This window comes from Chelonia mydas, chromosome 11, assembly GCF_015237465.2.
Source record: "Chelonia mydas isolate rCheMyd1 chromosome 11, rCheMyd1.pri.v2, whole genome shotgun sequence".
NCBI lineage: Eukaryota > Metazoa > Chordata > Testudines > Cheloniidae > Chelonia > Chelonia mydas.
The window spans coordinates 59907941-59923773 of record NC_051251.2 but is presented as its reverse complement, the minus strand read 5'-3'; the positions used below and the strand labels follow the sequence as shown (position 1 = coordinate 59923773).

At 44.6% G+C, this 15833-nt stretch overlaps 1 protein-coding gene across 2 annotated transcripts; it reads left to right on the top strand.

The window, feature by feature from the left end:
• The first annotated feature begins 52 nt into the window (after nt 1-52).
• On the top strand, nt 53-15247 carry LOC102948021 (alpha-aspartyl dipeptidase). Of its 2 annotated transcripts, XM_037913060.2 has the most exons (8): nt 53-184; nt 2195-2283; nt 3584-3658; nt 5900-5979; nt 10842-11015; nt 12756-12815; nt 14120-14202; nt 15066-15247. In XM_037913060.2, exons 1-8 carry the CDS (start codon nt 84-86, stop codon nt 15142-15144), a joined length of 741 nt encoding a protein of 246 aa, XP_037768988.1. In that variant the 5' UTR covers nt 53-83; the 3' UTR covers nt 15145-15247. The 2 variants fall into 2 exon arrangements, with proteins under 2 accessions (XP_037768988.1, XP_043381673.1); XM_043525738.1 differs by lacking the exon at nt 14120-14202.
• The last annotated feature ends 586 nt before the right edge of the window (nt 15248-15833 follow it).

The following is a 15833-nucleotide window of genomic DNA, read 5'->3' as shown; positions in this document are numbered from 1 at the left end:
GAGGGGAGGGGCCGAGGGGCGGGGCCGGGGCCGCGAGCTGGCTTCCGCCCCTGCTAGGAGGCGCTTTACACCCGCCTGCTCCGATGGGGGCCCCGCGGCGGCTGCTGCTGGTCTCCAACTCCACCCTGCGCGGCGGAGGGTACCTGGGCCACTGCCAGCAGCAAATCAGGCGCTTCCTCGGGCAGTAGGTGCCAGCGACCCCCGCTTGTGCCCCCCCCCGCTGTCCTGGGCTCTGGGCGCGGCGCCTGCTGCTGACTCCCGCCGGGGGCTGGCGCGGGGCAGTGGCCTGAGCGGAGAGTCCGTGACTCGCTCCCGCGAGACCCCCCGGCGGGGCTGTCAGTGTTTAGCCCGGGGCCCGGACAGCCAGCAGCGCCTTCCGGGCGTGCCCCAAGCCTGGCGCTTTCCGGAGCTGCCGCCGGAGCCTGGCTGCCCGGTTCCCGAGCGTCCCGCTGGGAGCGGGGCTGCCCAGATCCTCTGGGCGGCGTGGACCGATCCCGCCGAAATGCCGGTCTCTGCACGAGGGTGTAAACTCGTGGCAGCCGCCTGTCTCTGTCGGCTAAGCGCTGAGGGCGTGTGCTGCCCTGCGCGCTTCGTAGCGGTGTAGATCAGTCTTGGTGCTCTGGCGAAGGGAACATAGTGGTTACGCTTTATGCAGGCATGTCCGTGTGCTGGGGGTGTGTGTGTGTGGGGTGTGTGTGTATGGGGGCGGGGGAGAGGCTAGTGCACGAGGTGGAAGGGCTGCCTGGACCCTGAGGCGCAGCTGGATTCCTGGTATAGACAGTGGGGTTGCATTGGGACTGGGGCCCTTCTAGGGGCATATGGAGGACTGGACAAGAGACTGGTACGCTGGGAAACAATGTTGCCGTGTTTAGTTTTCAGAGACATTCGTAGGGCTGAACACAGGCTGATAGAAATGGGAGTGTAAATCACGTGTCGCACAGCGGGCATAAGTTAGTCACAGCCTGAACTTTATTCATTTTTAAAAGGTTGTTAGGGCCCATTATCACAGGGGTGGGCAAACTTTTTGGCCCGAGGGCCACATCTGGCTATGGAAATGGTATGGCAGGTCATGAATGCTCGTGAAATTGAGGGTTGGGGTGCAGGCTCTGGCTGGGGGTGCAGGCTGTGGAGTGGGGCCAGAAATGAGTTCAAGGTGTGAGAGGGGGGCTCTGGGCTGGGGCAGGGGGTTGGAGTCTGGGGTGGGGGGCTGAGGGCTCCAGCTGGGGGTGTAGGCTCTGGGGTGGGGCTGGGGATGAGGGGTTGGGAGTGCAGGAGGATACTCCAGGCTGGGACCGAGGGGTTTGGAGGGTGGGAGGGGGATCCAAGCTGGTGCAGGGGGTTGGTGCATGGGAGGGGATCAGGGGTGCAGGATCCTGGCAGCACTTAACTCAAACAGCTCCCGGATGCAGCAGTATGTCCCTCCTCCAGCTCCTATGCGGTGACGTGGCCAGGCAGTTCTGCACGCTGCCCCATTTGCAGATGTCACCCCTTCAGCTCCCATTGGCCGCAGTTCCCGGCCAATGGGAGCTGTGGGGGCGGCGGCAGGGTGCAGAGCCCCCTGGCTGCCCTGTGCGTAGGAGCCGGAGGGGGGATGTGCGGGAGCTGGGCGGAACCATGGCACACACAGAATGGGATAAGCCCCCAACCCCACTACCCGGCTGGAGTGATGGAGCAGTGCAAGCCCAGGAGCTCGAGGGTCAGATTAAAATTTCTGAAGGGCCGGATGCAGCCCTCGGGCTGTAGTTTTCCCACCCCTGCATTATCAGCATTGTCACGGAACATGATTTGGTGAGGGGCAGGTCTTTGGAAATCAGATGTGGTGGGTGGAAAAGTAGGAAAAGCAAACAGTTTCTTTTTTAAAATAAAAGGAAGGAAGAGGAGGGCTACTTTATCTTAGGCCTTTTTAAAACTTCCTCTTGGTTGTATCAGGAAAAGCAACCCTTCCCTTTCACCCCGTTTGCGTGCAACTTTATGTCCACTCACCAGTACGAAGCTTTCATCACCACTAGTGATCTCTGCATTTAACTCCAACTTGTTAGGTCACAAGGAAAGTTTAAAGGGGGGTAGGGAAGAGAAGGAAGCCAAGTAGGTAAAACTTTGGGTCTGCTGTTACAACTAGTTAAGCCTACATAACAAAGCTGGCGAAGCCCAAACTGTTTGCCCAAGATGTGATCATGTTATCTGTCTTTCCTAGGAAAGTGAAGAGAGTTTTGTTTATTCCCTACGCTCTTCATGATCGAGATGCCTATGCCAAGACCGCAAGAGAGAAGTTTGAAAGTTTAGGTAAGACAGCATCCTGCTTATGGACCTGGAGTTTCTGTTGGGGGGTGGGGGAGAATCAACATGGTGACTTATTAAAATATTTTGCATTAACTTTAGTTCTGTGGGTTTTTTCTGCTGAATAGACATGCTAGCTTTTTCAGGTGGCCAGTATCCAGGAATAGAGGCTGTTGCATGACTTCTTTTTCTGTCTAACTGGTGTACAAGATCTAGTTAAACAATTCTGCCCTTCAAAAATAAAACAAAAACCCCATCAAGATCCATTTGATCTGGCTTTCTGCGAGGGATTTATGTAATAATCTTCACTCTGTTGGGGTATGGGATTTTTGACCACACGTGAAAAAAATTCTTCACACGGATGGCGTGTGGGGTTTTTGACTCATGAAGAAAAATCTGTTGAACTAGTTCAATTCCACTGTAGTTCAGCTACTCGCTAGTGATAAAAACATAGGAATTGTAAGACCAGTGGTCTGTCTGGGCAGTATCCTATAGATACTTCAGAAGATGATACAAAAAATCTTGTAATGGATTGTTTTGTCATAACTTGCTCTTAGGGGAAGTTTCTTCTTTATCCTGTCCGATCCAGTGGTGGATGTTTTCATTCATTCAAACTGTTTTTTAAAAAAAACCTCAAAGCTTCAGTAGGCTAAGGACTTAACATTGAGGCATAATGGTATTGTAATAAATCACTGTCTTGTCCTGTTCTTACTCGTATTTTGTTTGCTCAGTGCACAGAAGTGGTTACAGCAGATGTTATCTTTGAACTGTCGACAATGATACCTAACAGGCCACTTTCCTGGGTGGCTCCAGATAACAAACCACAACAATGTAATATGAATAGTTCATTTATTCATTCCAGTGTGTGTTTGTCTGAATAGTGCAAATTATTCCTCTCCTTGCCTTGCATTTTTGCACTGTATTGGCCAATCCTGTGTTTCTCTTAGGGCTCTCTGATATTTTCCACACTCTCCCTCATCCTGCTTAGCCTGAATAGTTTTGCCTACTCATCTTTAAACTTTGCCACTTTCCTCTTAATCTCCTTTTCCAGATCACTCATAAATCTATTTAAAACCACCATTGCTGTAATAATCTTGTGGTGTACATACCTCTTAACTTTTTGCCAGGCTGAAATTGACCTTCTCCTCCTAGCCAGCTTGTACTGTACGACAATACTTTGCATCTCAACCCCTGGCTGCTATGTTTCCTTAGTAGCTTCTTGTAAGGGGTTTTGGAAAATAGGTGAGACTTATATCTTTATTTAAATAGAAATGGCAAAAGTAGATAAACAAATGTTTTCTTGTAGGATACGAGTTAGAAAGTATTCATGAATCTTCAGATCCTGTAGAAGCTGTAAGGAAATCTGAAGCAATATTTATTGGTAAGTGTTAGTTTTTGGACCTTTTCCCCCTAAAGTATAACATGGAAAAATTAGTGCAGTCTCACCCAACGCTTATATAGGAGAAATGGGACTGAAGACCCTGATTCTGTCTAAGAGGGCTAGTCATTAAAAACTGCTCAGATAAGTAAACATTTCTAGTTCACAGTGGCAATTAAGAGTTCCCTTTCTAATTAAGATTAGGAGTGTATATTGCGGTGGGGGCTACATGTTAAGACCTGATCTTGCAGAGACTTAGACATTTCTCTGCTTATATTGTTGTGTGTTTTATTGCATCTGAACAATGAAAACTGACACATCTGTTCCAGGGTCTCATGCACTAGGGGAATGCTGAAATGTTGGGAATACAAAAATTCTTTAAGGGTTTGATGTCTGTCTCAAGATCTCTCAATTTAAAGAGAATCAATTATATTTGAAAACCCCTATAATTTAGGCCTAAACTCTGATTGGCCCTCCTAACAACATACTACACTGTCATGGGTTGGATTGGACACCTAAACTAAAAATGTACTTGAGGCAAAGACAGAACAAAAAGGGATAGTAACAGAATATTGCTTTAAAAAACCAAGAGAATCCAGGCTGTTTCCCATTTGGTGGAGGCAGGAATAATAATGTGACTTGGATTCTTCTGGAGTTAAGGTACGGTGACTGAATGCATTGTCTACACCAACCCTTGCTGAGCATAACTTTAGACTGTAGCCCATAAGGCTAGCTTGCCTTTATTATATTCTTTGCCTTGCCTTCATTATATTCTGCCTTTATTATATACAGCACTAATGCAGGAAACTGACAGGTTTGTATCCTGTAAGACATTGGCTTCAGCAGTTAGCATGAGGCTTGAGGCCTATGAACTTTGGCACAGATAAACAACCCAAAGGGAACTGGAAAGAGTGTAAGGGGAATTTTGTCAATAATGGCATCAGCCAACCACAGAAAGATGAGCTGAACACCAGCTTTGGAAAGTTTTGGGAAGAACTTCCACCCACAAGAGTTCCATGGCAACGAATTGACATATAATAATTTGAAATAATTAATTTACTAACCTATATAAAAGAAGGACACAAACATTAGTAGGATGAGGAAATACAAATAAGGAAGAGTGGAGAAACCCTATTGAATATGCATTAGGCACAATGGTGTCAGTGTAATATATTGTAAAAGTTACCTCCCAGCCTGTGGGTTACATCTTGCTCCCACTGCCCTGTGGAGGTGCCAGAATGATGGCCATTGGTGATGATGAGGAAGGTAACAATGATGAGGAAGATAATGGCTAACATTTGAGGTTGTTCTGTAAGGGATGGCGTGAGCATGGATGCTCAGATGTACTTTCTGTAATATCTCTATCTACCTTACTGAGTTAGTGTTTGACTGTGCTAAATGTATTAATAAACTATTTGTAAATAAAGAAGAGTTCCCAACTATATAATAATCTGAATAATACTGGGGCTGAGCTTGGGACAAGAACCTGTCTATCCTCAAAGTGATAACTGGGGATTCTTAAGTAATCAATATAATTAATACATAATCTATGGATCAGGTTACAAGACCTAGTTTTCAGTTTATTTGTAAATGCTTCAGAAAATGCTCTTGCTCTCTATAAGAGCACAAGGTGTAGTCAAAGCATAAATGTTGACCAGGAGGGTCTAGTCTGCTTCTTGTACAGACATTAATAAACTTCTTCTAATGATGACTGTCCAAAGTAGTAAGTGCAGTTGCTGCATTGCAATCAATTTGTAGTCACAGCACTAAGCCCGCTAAATTCACCAAGCTTTAATAAAGACACTTCTCAGAGTGTCAAGCCCCTACCAATTAGATCTGATTCTTGCCTTCTCTAAATTCTGTGTCCATGTAGGAAGGAATTATCTTCTGTAGTTTGAATAAACAGAAGATTGAGTTTTGGAGTCATCCGTTCTTTTTCAGACATCAAATCTTCCTAAAAACTGGAATGAGATCACATTGCTATAGTATAGGATTGTGTTGAGACTAATAATTTTAAAACTTTACTCGTGCATATTAGACTGGTATCTTCAATTACAGTAGCTAGGGTAAATGTGACATTCTCTAGGGCATAAACTGATCCCCAGCTAAGGTCAGTATTCCTTTGAAGCAGCTGGCTTTATCTACTGCTGCAGGCAGGATACCAACTAGATGGCCCATTAGGGTCTTCCAATCTGGCAATTCTTACAGTCTCAATTAAGGCAAAGCTACACTGTTTTCCTGCAGGTGGTGGAAACACATTTCGGCTCTTGAAAGCTCTTTATGACAACAGTCTGCTCCAGGAGATCAGGAAAAGAGTTCTTGAGGTAACCTAAATGATTCACAAACTAAATTACAAAGGGCATGGGTGGATATTGTTTGGCTTGTATTCCTTAGTGTTTGTAGAAGCTTTTTTAATTGCTTATAGGTGGTTGCTACACTTCAGAATACTGTGGTTCAAGCCTGGAGGCTTTATGCAGAAATTACTGGGTGAAAAGCTATGTCCTTTGTTATACAAGCAGTCAGACTAATGATCATAATGATCCCTTGTAGCCTTAACATTTTATTGGTGTCCATATCTTCAACTGCAGACTCATGGCCACCTCAACAAAATTTAGTAACTCATGATGTAATCTAGTAATAGCTGCCATATATTTCTCCAAAGGATAAACTACTATCCCCATCCTTGGGTTAAATCAACCATTATCTCTCCTTTAAGAAACTCATGTGGGTGAAAGAAGAGATGGGCTGGCTAAGGGGACTTGTACCAGGAGAGAGACACTTAAAGGTCAAGTATCCATCTTGTCCACTAGAAACACGATTGAAACAACCACTCCTTTCACATGTAATTAGACTTGGAAGGATTAGCTTTATCAATAATCATCCATTTCACCATACACACACAAACAACACACTAATCATCAAAGTGTACAGATATGCAAAGTAAGAAATGCTTGAACTTGTTCGAGTGTGATTTAAGGTTGTTTATTTTGTATATTTTGACATAGTATCCTCACGTCTTTAACGGTTTAAAGCTTTAACTTTTTGAATTGCAATGTCTGTCATTACATATTTTCTCACCCCTCTAATTTCCTGCAACTATGAAAATGTAAATAGATAAAAATTGAAAAATACTCAATCCATAATTTTGTGCAACTGAAAATTTAAATTGATATCCAGTGAAATGATTAAAAATAAAAATTGACTTCTCCCAAGCCCACATAGTATAGAGTAGATGCCAAATGCATGTACTTCAGATTCAAGCTAGTGCCCCAGAAGTGAGCCTCTGTATCTTACTACCAGTCCCCCAAGTCCTCCAGCTCCCTTAGCTATGCTTGGGTGCATGGACTCAGGCTTCTCTGCAGCAGAACAACATCAAGGAGCTCTTCTCCCATGAAGTTACATAACTGTTTCAACTCTGACTTCAGACTAGTCTTTGCAAAGCAAGATTTCTCAAACATTGCCTAGATGGGTTGACCAGGCCCAGGAAGACCAACTGACTAAAAGGACTGGCTGCCTGAAGACGAGCCCTGAGTAGAAGGGCTGGGTCCAGCTGAAGACTCCTCAGACAACCATGGGTTTGAGTTCATGGTATTCCTTTATTTTTGGATTTTAATACCCCATAAGAAATGGGACTCAAGTGTGTCTTAGCCAGAGGGCCAAAGCACCATGGCCCTAGCCCCTGTGAAAGGCGGCACCCGGCTGTCAGTGACCCTGTGACAGGGTGAGTTGTGCCTCTTTGGCCCACAAGGAGATACCACTGAGGCATGTCGGGGTCTACCCAACTAGTTACTCAGATTAAACTGATGCAGGATGTGACTATGCAGCAACTTGCCAGAACCTATGAGGGAAGATTGAAAAAATTGGGATTGGTTAGTCTGGAGGAGAGAAGACTGAGGGGGGACATAAGTTTTCAAGTACATAAAAGGTCATTAGAAGGAGGCAGGTGAAAAATTGTTCTCGTTAACCTCTGAGGATAGGAAAAGAAGCAACAGGCTTAACTTGCAGCAAGGGTGGTTTAGGTTGGACATTAGGAAAAACTTCCGGTCTGGGGGGTTAAGCACTGGAATAAATTGCCTAGGGAGGTTGTGGAATCTCCATCAATGGAAGTTTTTTTAAGAGCAGGTTAGTCAAACACCTGTCAGGGATGGTTTAGATCAGGAGTGGCCAAACTTTGACCCTCTGAGCCACATACAATCTTCAGAAGTTTGAGAGCCGCAAGACACGCAGAATCTCCCTCATGGGCCAGCACCTGCCGGGCCGTGTGGCTTCTGCCCTGACACCCTCCTGCGGGCTAAAGCCCTTAGACCCCCCCCACCCCCCGCAGGGTAGAAGTACCTAGTCCACCACCCTGCTGCAGGGCAGAAAACCCAAGCTCTCCGCCTCCTTCCCCTCAACCCCACCAAGTCTGGTAGGTGGAGAATGTGTGTGGGGTTGGGGAGGGGCCTCCATGAGCTGCACTCTAACTCTTGAAGTCCCTTCCAGTGCTAGGATTCTATGATTCTACCCATGTACATGGCCTGGGCTGAGATGTCACTGAACTGGAATATCAGGAGTGTTGGCCATAATTGGCAAGAGTATTGCTGAGCCTCATGGGGTTGTTGCATATGTCTTTGTTGGTGCTCTATTCTGGCTTTGAGAGTCATAAGGGCAACTCAGAAAGATGAATCATGGGTTGAAAAGGACAGTTGGCAACGTGTCTCTGTTCCGCATTTTGTCTACTTTCATTTTGCTTTATGCTACTCACGGGGGATGCCGCAAGAAGGCAGTAGAAACGTCTCCCTTACATCCACTTGTTTGCAACCTGGGATGCTAATCTTGGATTAGGCTTAAGAGGCTGCTGATTGGAATGGCTGGAGTGGCTGCCACACTGCATAAATTTAGCTAAGACCAGCCTTCACAGTATGACGGTGGGACAGCAATACAGACTGTCAGATGTGGTGGTGGAGAGGCACACTTAGAAATTGGAAACTGGATTGCAACACTTTGCTACCCTTGATGTTCAGCCAATCTAGATATTGTGATGCATGTGGAAGATGATGATGAGTTAGCTTGGCAGTGTCAACACTAACCCGCTTCAGCTGGCTCGTGTGTTGTCTACAAATTGCACAAGAGCATATGGCACATACCATTGCAGAAGATTTTATCCTTATGTGTAATAAATGTTACAAAAGATAAGGCTTGAAGGAGCTGCCAAATTGAAGAGAGGGCTCTTATCAAATATTGCTGACTTGGGTCATATTAATGATATGGCTGAGAGTAATTGAGCAACTGTTTTCAACCTAGCAAATCACGTGGATCAGTCAATTGATCTCTGATGCAGCACAGCTTCTAGTCCATTTGAGGTACACTCAACATCTCTACTGAAGACATGCAGCTAAAATGATACACAAAGAGAATGCTTGTTCCAGCCACTTCAGGAAGAGGCTACAGATTTCCACACTATTTGGGGTGGTTTACTGCAGTCCACACAGATGGAGCAAAGGTGATGGTGGGTATAAGCAATGATATTATGTTGATCCAAATAGCCTCATCAGAATGACTCCTACGCCAAGTTCTTGCTGTTAGGAAAATTCCTGACACCCAGCACGAGGTCCTTGTTAGAACAAGGAGCTGTTTTAAAAGGTCTAACATTCTCTGTGCTTTGCATTGGTCTGGTGGCATAAGCTCACTTGAACTGTTCCTTTTTACCTTCAGAGCTACTTCACTTCAGCGTGAAGTTGGTAGCTTGATGTTTTCCTGAATTATTGGCACCCGCCCCTTGCTGGTACTTTTGGTAACCCATCTTGGGTGGCACACTTAGCCCACATTAGCTAACATCTCTGGGCACAAATGAACTCAATTCTTTCCTTCTGAGGTGGAATACAAATATTCTGTCCATGCAGAGCAGAAGTATTGATAAGAAAACTTGAACGTTGCTCTTCCCAAATGTGAAGAGGAGGGTGGCATTGTTTCCTCTTGTCTTGGAGTCTGGAGGAACGGAGGAGCCAGTTGGGAACCAGCACAAACTCAAAATTGGCATCCAGGGGAAATTGAGACCCAGCTGCTGGCCTGTCTTCTTGATGACACTTCCAAAGGGAAAGGATAAATCAACACCCCAAACTAAGATGCTGTTGATGTGACAAAGTTGACTGGAACTGTCAAACTGAAAGATGTAGCCTTTTGAAAAGACTTTTTTACTGATACTCTAGCCAGGAACTCAGCAGTCTGTCAAAAGGAGAACCAGGCTTTAGTTGTGGAAACCTTGAAGTTCTCAGCAATTTTGTACACCTATCTCTGTGAATTAAAGGCCAGATTTGTAAAGGTATTTAGGTGCCTAACTCCCATGTGAAATCAGTCTGATTGGGAGATTATATATTTTCAAAGAGATGGTCCTAAGGAAAGCAGTGATTTAAAAACCAATAAACAGTAATCACTTACCTCTCCATTCAAACCAGCATGAAATGTTTTTCCAGCAGGGACATTCAATAGTGAATGTATTTCAAATTCTGTACTTGCATTATAACAATATTAACTTTTCAGAACTTCAGATGGTACAGTTAGAATTGCAGCACTCAGCTCACAGATTGTTTAAATTGGTGCAACTCCACGGACTTCACTGGAGCTATGCAGATTTACACCACTGGAGGATCTGGCCCTTACCTGTGTTTAGGGTTAGAAGTCTTGGGGCAGAAAGATCTTAGCCTCCAAAAGCACCAGCGGCACCAAAAGTTTAGGCTACTTTGAACAGGATGAAAATGAATTCATAAAAATATAATAGGCACACTCTTGCTGTGCTGCCAACAGAAACAACCCCGAGACATGCTTGGTAAATAATCTTGAAACAACATAAGCATAACGTTGTTGAAGAATATGCATGTCTTCCCAACAGAGAGTGCTGACAGAACATATGCACTATCATTTCCTACAGAGTTTGACGCTTTAAGGCACAGGATTGAGTTTATCTGGATTCAGTTTCAGCTCTGCCTCAGAGTACGTAACTTTGAGGCAGCTACTTCACCTCTACTTCCCCTATCTAGCATTAAAGGTATTATAGTTGGGGAGTTTGAATTCACCAATTTTTTTTGCCTTTTGAAACGGTCTGAGAGAAGGGATGTAAAAAGTAAGGTATCCGTCTCCTCTCTGGGATCAAGAACTAAGTTTCTTGCAGCAATAACAGTTCCTATTGCAGTGCTGCTTTATCTTCCAGGATGGAATTCCATACATGGGGTCCAGTGCAGGAACGAACGTAGCTACTGTCAGCATCAACACAACCAATGACATGCCAATCGTGTACCCACCTTCTCTGCTGGCCCTTGGATTGGTTCCTTTTAACATCAACCCCCACTACTTGGATCCAGATGTTAACAGCACTCACATGGGTGTAAGTAAAGTACATCTCCACCAGCTGCAGAGCTAGTACACTAAAGTATGAGTACAACGTGCATATGCTGTGACTTGTAAAGCTTGCTGCTGTCTAGCAGCTGCCTGCTGGAGTTGTTTGAAATGTAAATGAAGCAAAGGAACCTTTGTTACAGCTAGCCTCCTCTTGGAAGATTTTCCTTGGGAATGGGAAGGTTACCTGGCAACAGTATTACTGAGGTGGAACAAATTCTGATGGCTAATTCAGGCCTTTTGATGACAAATACTGTTATTACTGCTGACATGTACTGCGTAGGTGGGCAAGGGAGAATACTAAAGGGCACACTTAAAACAACTTGAATAATGATACCTGCAGCATTAGGTAAAATGCAATATTTCTGGAAACTTTCACCATAGACTAACTTGCTGGTCCGCTGTGACATTCCATCTAGAACATCTTGAGGCTTTATACACATCTACACATTGATTTTGAGACTTTCAGGTCAGGGTGGAGTGAAGGAAATCCCTGGTTTACAGAACATGTAAGGGATAGGGAAATTATACAACCCACCCCAAGGCACTTAAGCAATAAACCTTAAGTTCTTGGATAAAGTGAGCACAGATTGTAAATGGAATTTAGAGTGGGAAATATTCCATCAAATGTAGAGTCCATATACATAGACTAAGGTGCAGAGCTGTGAATTTAGGTCTACTCAGTAAGAACCTAGGAGAATTTAAATTGTAATAGCTGAACAAACCACCTATATTTTGCAACTAAGAGCACAATTCCTGGGAATTTTGCTCCTATGACACAAAGTACTTCAGCCTTTTTATTTACAAGGATGGTATCTGTCCGGAAACAGCAAGTCTCCTGGAGACAATAAAAGATACTCTCCATCTCAGAACCATGGAGAAATGGAGGACCCAGATCCAAACTTTTAAAATGTAGGTCTGTTTTAAGATGTGGATATACAGGTGCACTTAAATCAGTTTTGCAGGGAGAAAAAACTGTCTGCGGCTCTCAAGGCAAGCTAACAGTATTTTTTACTGCTCAATTTTCTGCAGAACTTCTAGTGGGAAAATCTGTGTGGGATATAAATGCTTGTCTCTGCCCTGTGTGTCCCTCTGACCTTCTCATAAATCCTTCTGTCCCTTTGTGTCCTTCTATCCCTTCTTTGCGCTTGCTTATTTCTGTCCCTCAACTTAGGAACTCCAAAGGAACGTGGTTACATGGCAGAGTTCTCTGCCAAGGAAACCTGATTAGGGCTTTAAATGTCATTTCTATTAAGCAGAAATATGTAGCTAGTTCAATGGTGGAAACCTTGTCCCCTTTCTCTGGAGGCTCCTATCTCCTTCATTCAGAAATAACTTCCAGAACCTCCAGCAGTATGAGGGAGACCAATATTTAATCAACTAGTTCCTTAACCTTAAAATAAATTGAAGTGGAACCTTAACTTAGATTTTTTTGTTTGCAACATTTTAACAAAGGTTAGTATTTGAGATACAGGGTGAACTCCTGACAGTGAAGTCAGTGGGAATCTTGCCGTTGACTTCAGTATGGCCAATATTACATCCATAAACTTCAAGCAAATGAAGTTTTTCAGTTGGGAATGATACTTGCCGATAGGAGCATAAGGAAACAGCATCAAGTTAACATTTCTTGAAGTGCTTTGTGATATTTAGCTAGATGGTTCTAAATTCTAAGTACTCATATAGCAGAAATTACTTAAACCTAGACTCACACTAGATCCTACTATTCCAGGAGACTCGTGCGGAGAGGATTCTTCAGTATCATGAGGAACCAAACACCCCTCCAGTACTGGTGAGTAATACATCCCAATCAAACTCTCATCTCCAGAACTCCATCATATGAATGCACCCTCTCCAATCAGGTATTGAATTTTAGATGTCAATCTTTCCCATGTCCTTTCCATTGTACTGTAAGGCTTTTCTATCCGTTTTCTACCACGGAGACTTTTCACTGCTAGCTTCAACCTTGTTCAGGTTGCTCTGATCTGCATCCTGTATATTCAAGGCCTCTCGTTCTATGCAGGAGAGACCCTGTATGCAGCACTGCCTCCATCTGCAGAGAGTAGAGCCCAAACTCTTCCTGTCATGCTCCCCTTACCAATAATGGAATCTGTCCATGGCCCCCTCCATTACAGCACAGTTGGCTCAGCAGAGGAGCTTAGGCTGAAGGTGGAGTTGTGGGCAGAACTGGGGCTAGGAGCAGAATAGGGGACGGAGTGGAGCTGAGGCCGGCGGCAAAGCATCTTTGTCATTAAACACTTGTCATGACAACACACTGCTGTGTAGGAGGTCAGCATTCAGAGGTTTGCCATCCTAGCCAGCATGCCCAATCCCTGCTGTCTGAGAAATACCGAGTTGTGGTTACTAACAGACTCCACTGGTTGCTGTATGGCAATCTTGACAAACTAGACTTTGAGAATGGTAGTAGTTAAAGCTAATGAAAGATCCCAGGGAACCATTTTACTTCCCCTTCATGTGTTTTAAAGACACAGTGAACTGATTCTAGAAAGTGAAATCATCCTCCTAACACTAGCTATGACTCACCTACGTTGTCCTAGTGCCTTCATCTCTGAAGTGCCATCCTTATTAGGCACAGGTGATGGAGTCAGCATACAGGCAGTTCTTACATTATTTGGGTACAGACATCATCTTGGGAATTGCCCATCTGAGATCATCCTCTTCACTGTGAGAACTACTAGGTAAAATAAACACCAGGCTGTCAGATGAGAGTCAAATGCTTTAAGCGAGCTAAAATAAAACAACCCTTAAGGTAACTTGTGGTTAGATGGTCAACCAGAGATATTTTGTATTATCGCTGTCTACCTTACTGAGTTAGTGTTTGTGACTGTGCTAAATTTATTAATAAAATACTTGTAAATACAGAAGAGTTCCTGTAGTGTGAGAGTGTTCCACCTTGGCACATTGAGATTCCCAACTATATAATAATGTGAATAATAGGGGGTCTGATCTTGGGACAAGAACCTGTCAATCCTCAAAGTGATAACTGGGAATTCTTAATTTAACTGGGAATTTAACTCGGATCTCTCGTTTTGGAACTCAAGTGACAGCTAAGGGTTTTATTTCTTTTCAATTCAGGGTTTGCGTGAAGGAGCAATGTTACTAGTGGAAGGAGACAAAGCCACCCTGCAAGGAGTAACTGGAGCACGGTTGTTTCTGAGGTATTCAATTTGCATTCAGTTCTGTGTGGCTTTTAATCAAAGTTGTGTTTTTCTTCCACAGCAGAAAGAAGATTGATTGTGGGGTTAAGACACTGGACAGGGACTCTGAGATCTCCGTTCAGTTGGTAGCTCTGTTGGGTCTTCCTGTGTCAACCTACAGTAGGGGAGTCATTTCTTGCCTCCATTTCCCACTTGTAAAATGGGAATGGTTTGAGGTGGGATAATACTGTAATAAAGGGGAACCACAGATAAAGCAGAAGTTTTGGTTGCATTTGTCCTTTATACTGGCACCTTTGTGGGGTATTACACCTATTCACACTTACTGGGCTACAGCATGCCCTTTTAAAAAATGAGTTACAGCCGTGTGTACTGGTATGAGTCTTACTAGTTCAGGGCCTGATCCCCTAGGGTACATCTCCAGTGCAGCTCAAGCTAGAGTGCTAAAAATAGCAGTGTACCAGTTCCAGCTTGGGAGGCTTGAGAGGGCAAGCTGTAATGTTCACATTGCTACTTTTAGCATGCTAGCTTGAGCTGGCCTTCCCCAGGCTGGGAGACTCACTCCCAGCTACACTGTAGACATAGCAATAGTCACTTATTGGATGGTAATGGGGGCCAGACTGAGTCCTAAAAGCCTAAACCTGTAGTTCTTAGTCGCATGAGGAAAAACTATGGCTTGGAGTAATGGTTGAAGGACTAGGTCATAAGGTTCAATACCTAATAGCAGGTACTCCAAGAGTTCCACATAGCTTCCAAAGTACAAAGATTCAAGGACCCAGCTCAAATAGTAAAAGGAAGCAAAACAGACTGTTCACATTTCTGCTTTGACTGCCAAGTTTATAGCATGGTTCTTATCTTTGTTCCAGAGGAGAGAAACCAACTGAACATGAGCCTGGAACAGATTTCAGTTTCCTCCTGACCGATAGTAATTCCCAGAAGCCCTAACCTTTCCTGCTGTGAAACACCAGATGCTAAAGGAAGATAGTGAAAAGAGGAGCTCCCAGGTCTGGAAAAAGTAAATTTTGTAAATAAAGCAGGATTTAAAGAACCCATTACTCACCATTTTTATTTCTGTAGGAACTGACTAATCTCAAACATTTCCTTGCAGCACTAGGGGAGAATACCCTCCTGAGGCTAATTTATGCAGGTTGAACCTCTCTAGTCCAGCACCCTTGGGACCTGACCGGCACCGAACCAGAGAATTTGCCAAACCACAGGAGGTCAATGCAAAGTGCCAACAGGTCTCCATAGATGTGGGAAGTAGGGGTGCAGGGGGTGCTGCAGTACCCCCAGGCTTTATGCTCAGCATGGCTCCCCCACCCAGGGACCCCGCTGCCACCCAGGTCCTCCCACTCCCTCTGGGAGGTTGAATGCTGTGAATCAGCTGTTCGCAGCACTTTGCAAGCGCTGGGAGGGGGAGGAGTTGGTAAGCGCAGGGCCACCAGTGTGCAAGAGGTGCAGAGGGAAGGGGCAGAGGGTGGGAGCTTGGCACCAGTGGATGCTCCGCACCCACTAATTTTTCCCCATGGGTGCTCCAGCCCTGGAGCACCAACGGAATTGGTGCCTGTGTTGGACCACGGATGTTGACGGACCAGGAAGTGCCGGATTAGAGAGGTTCAACCTGTAGTACAGTT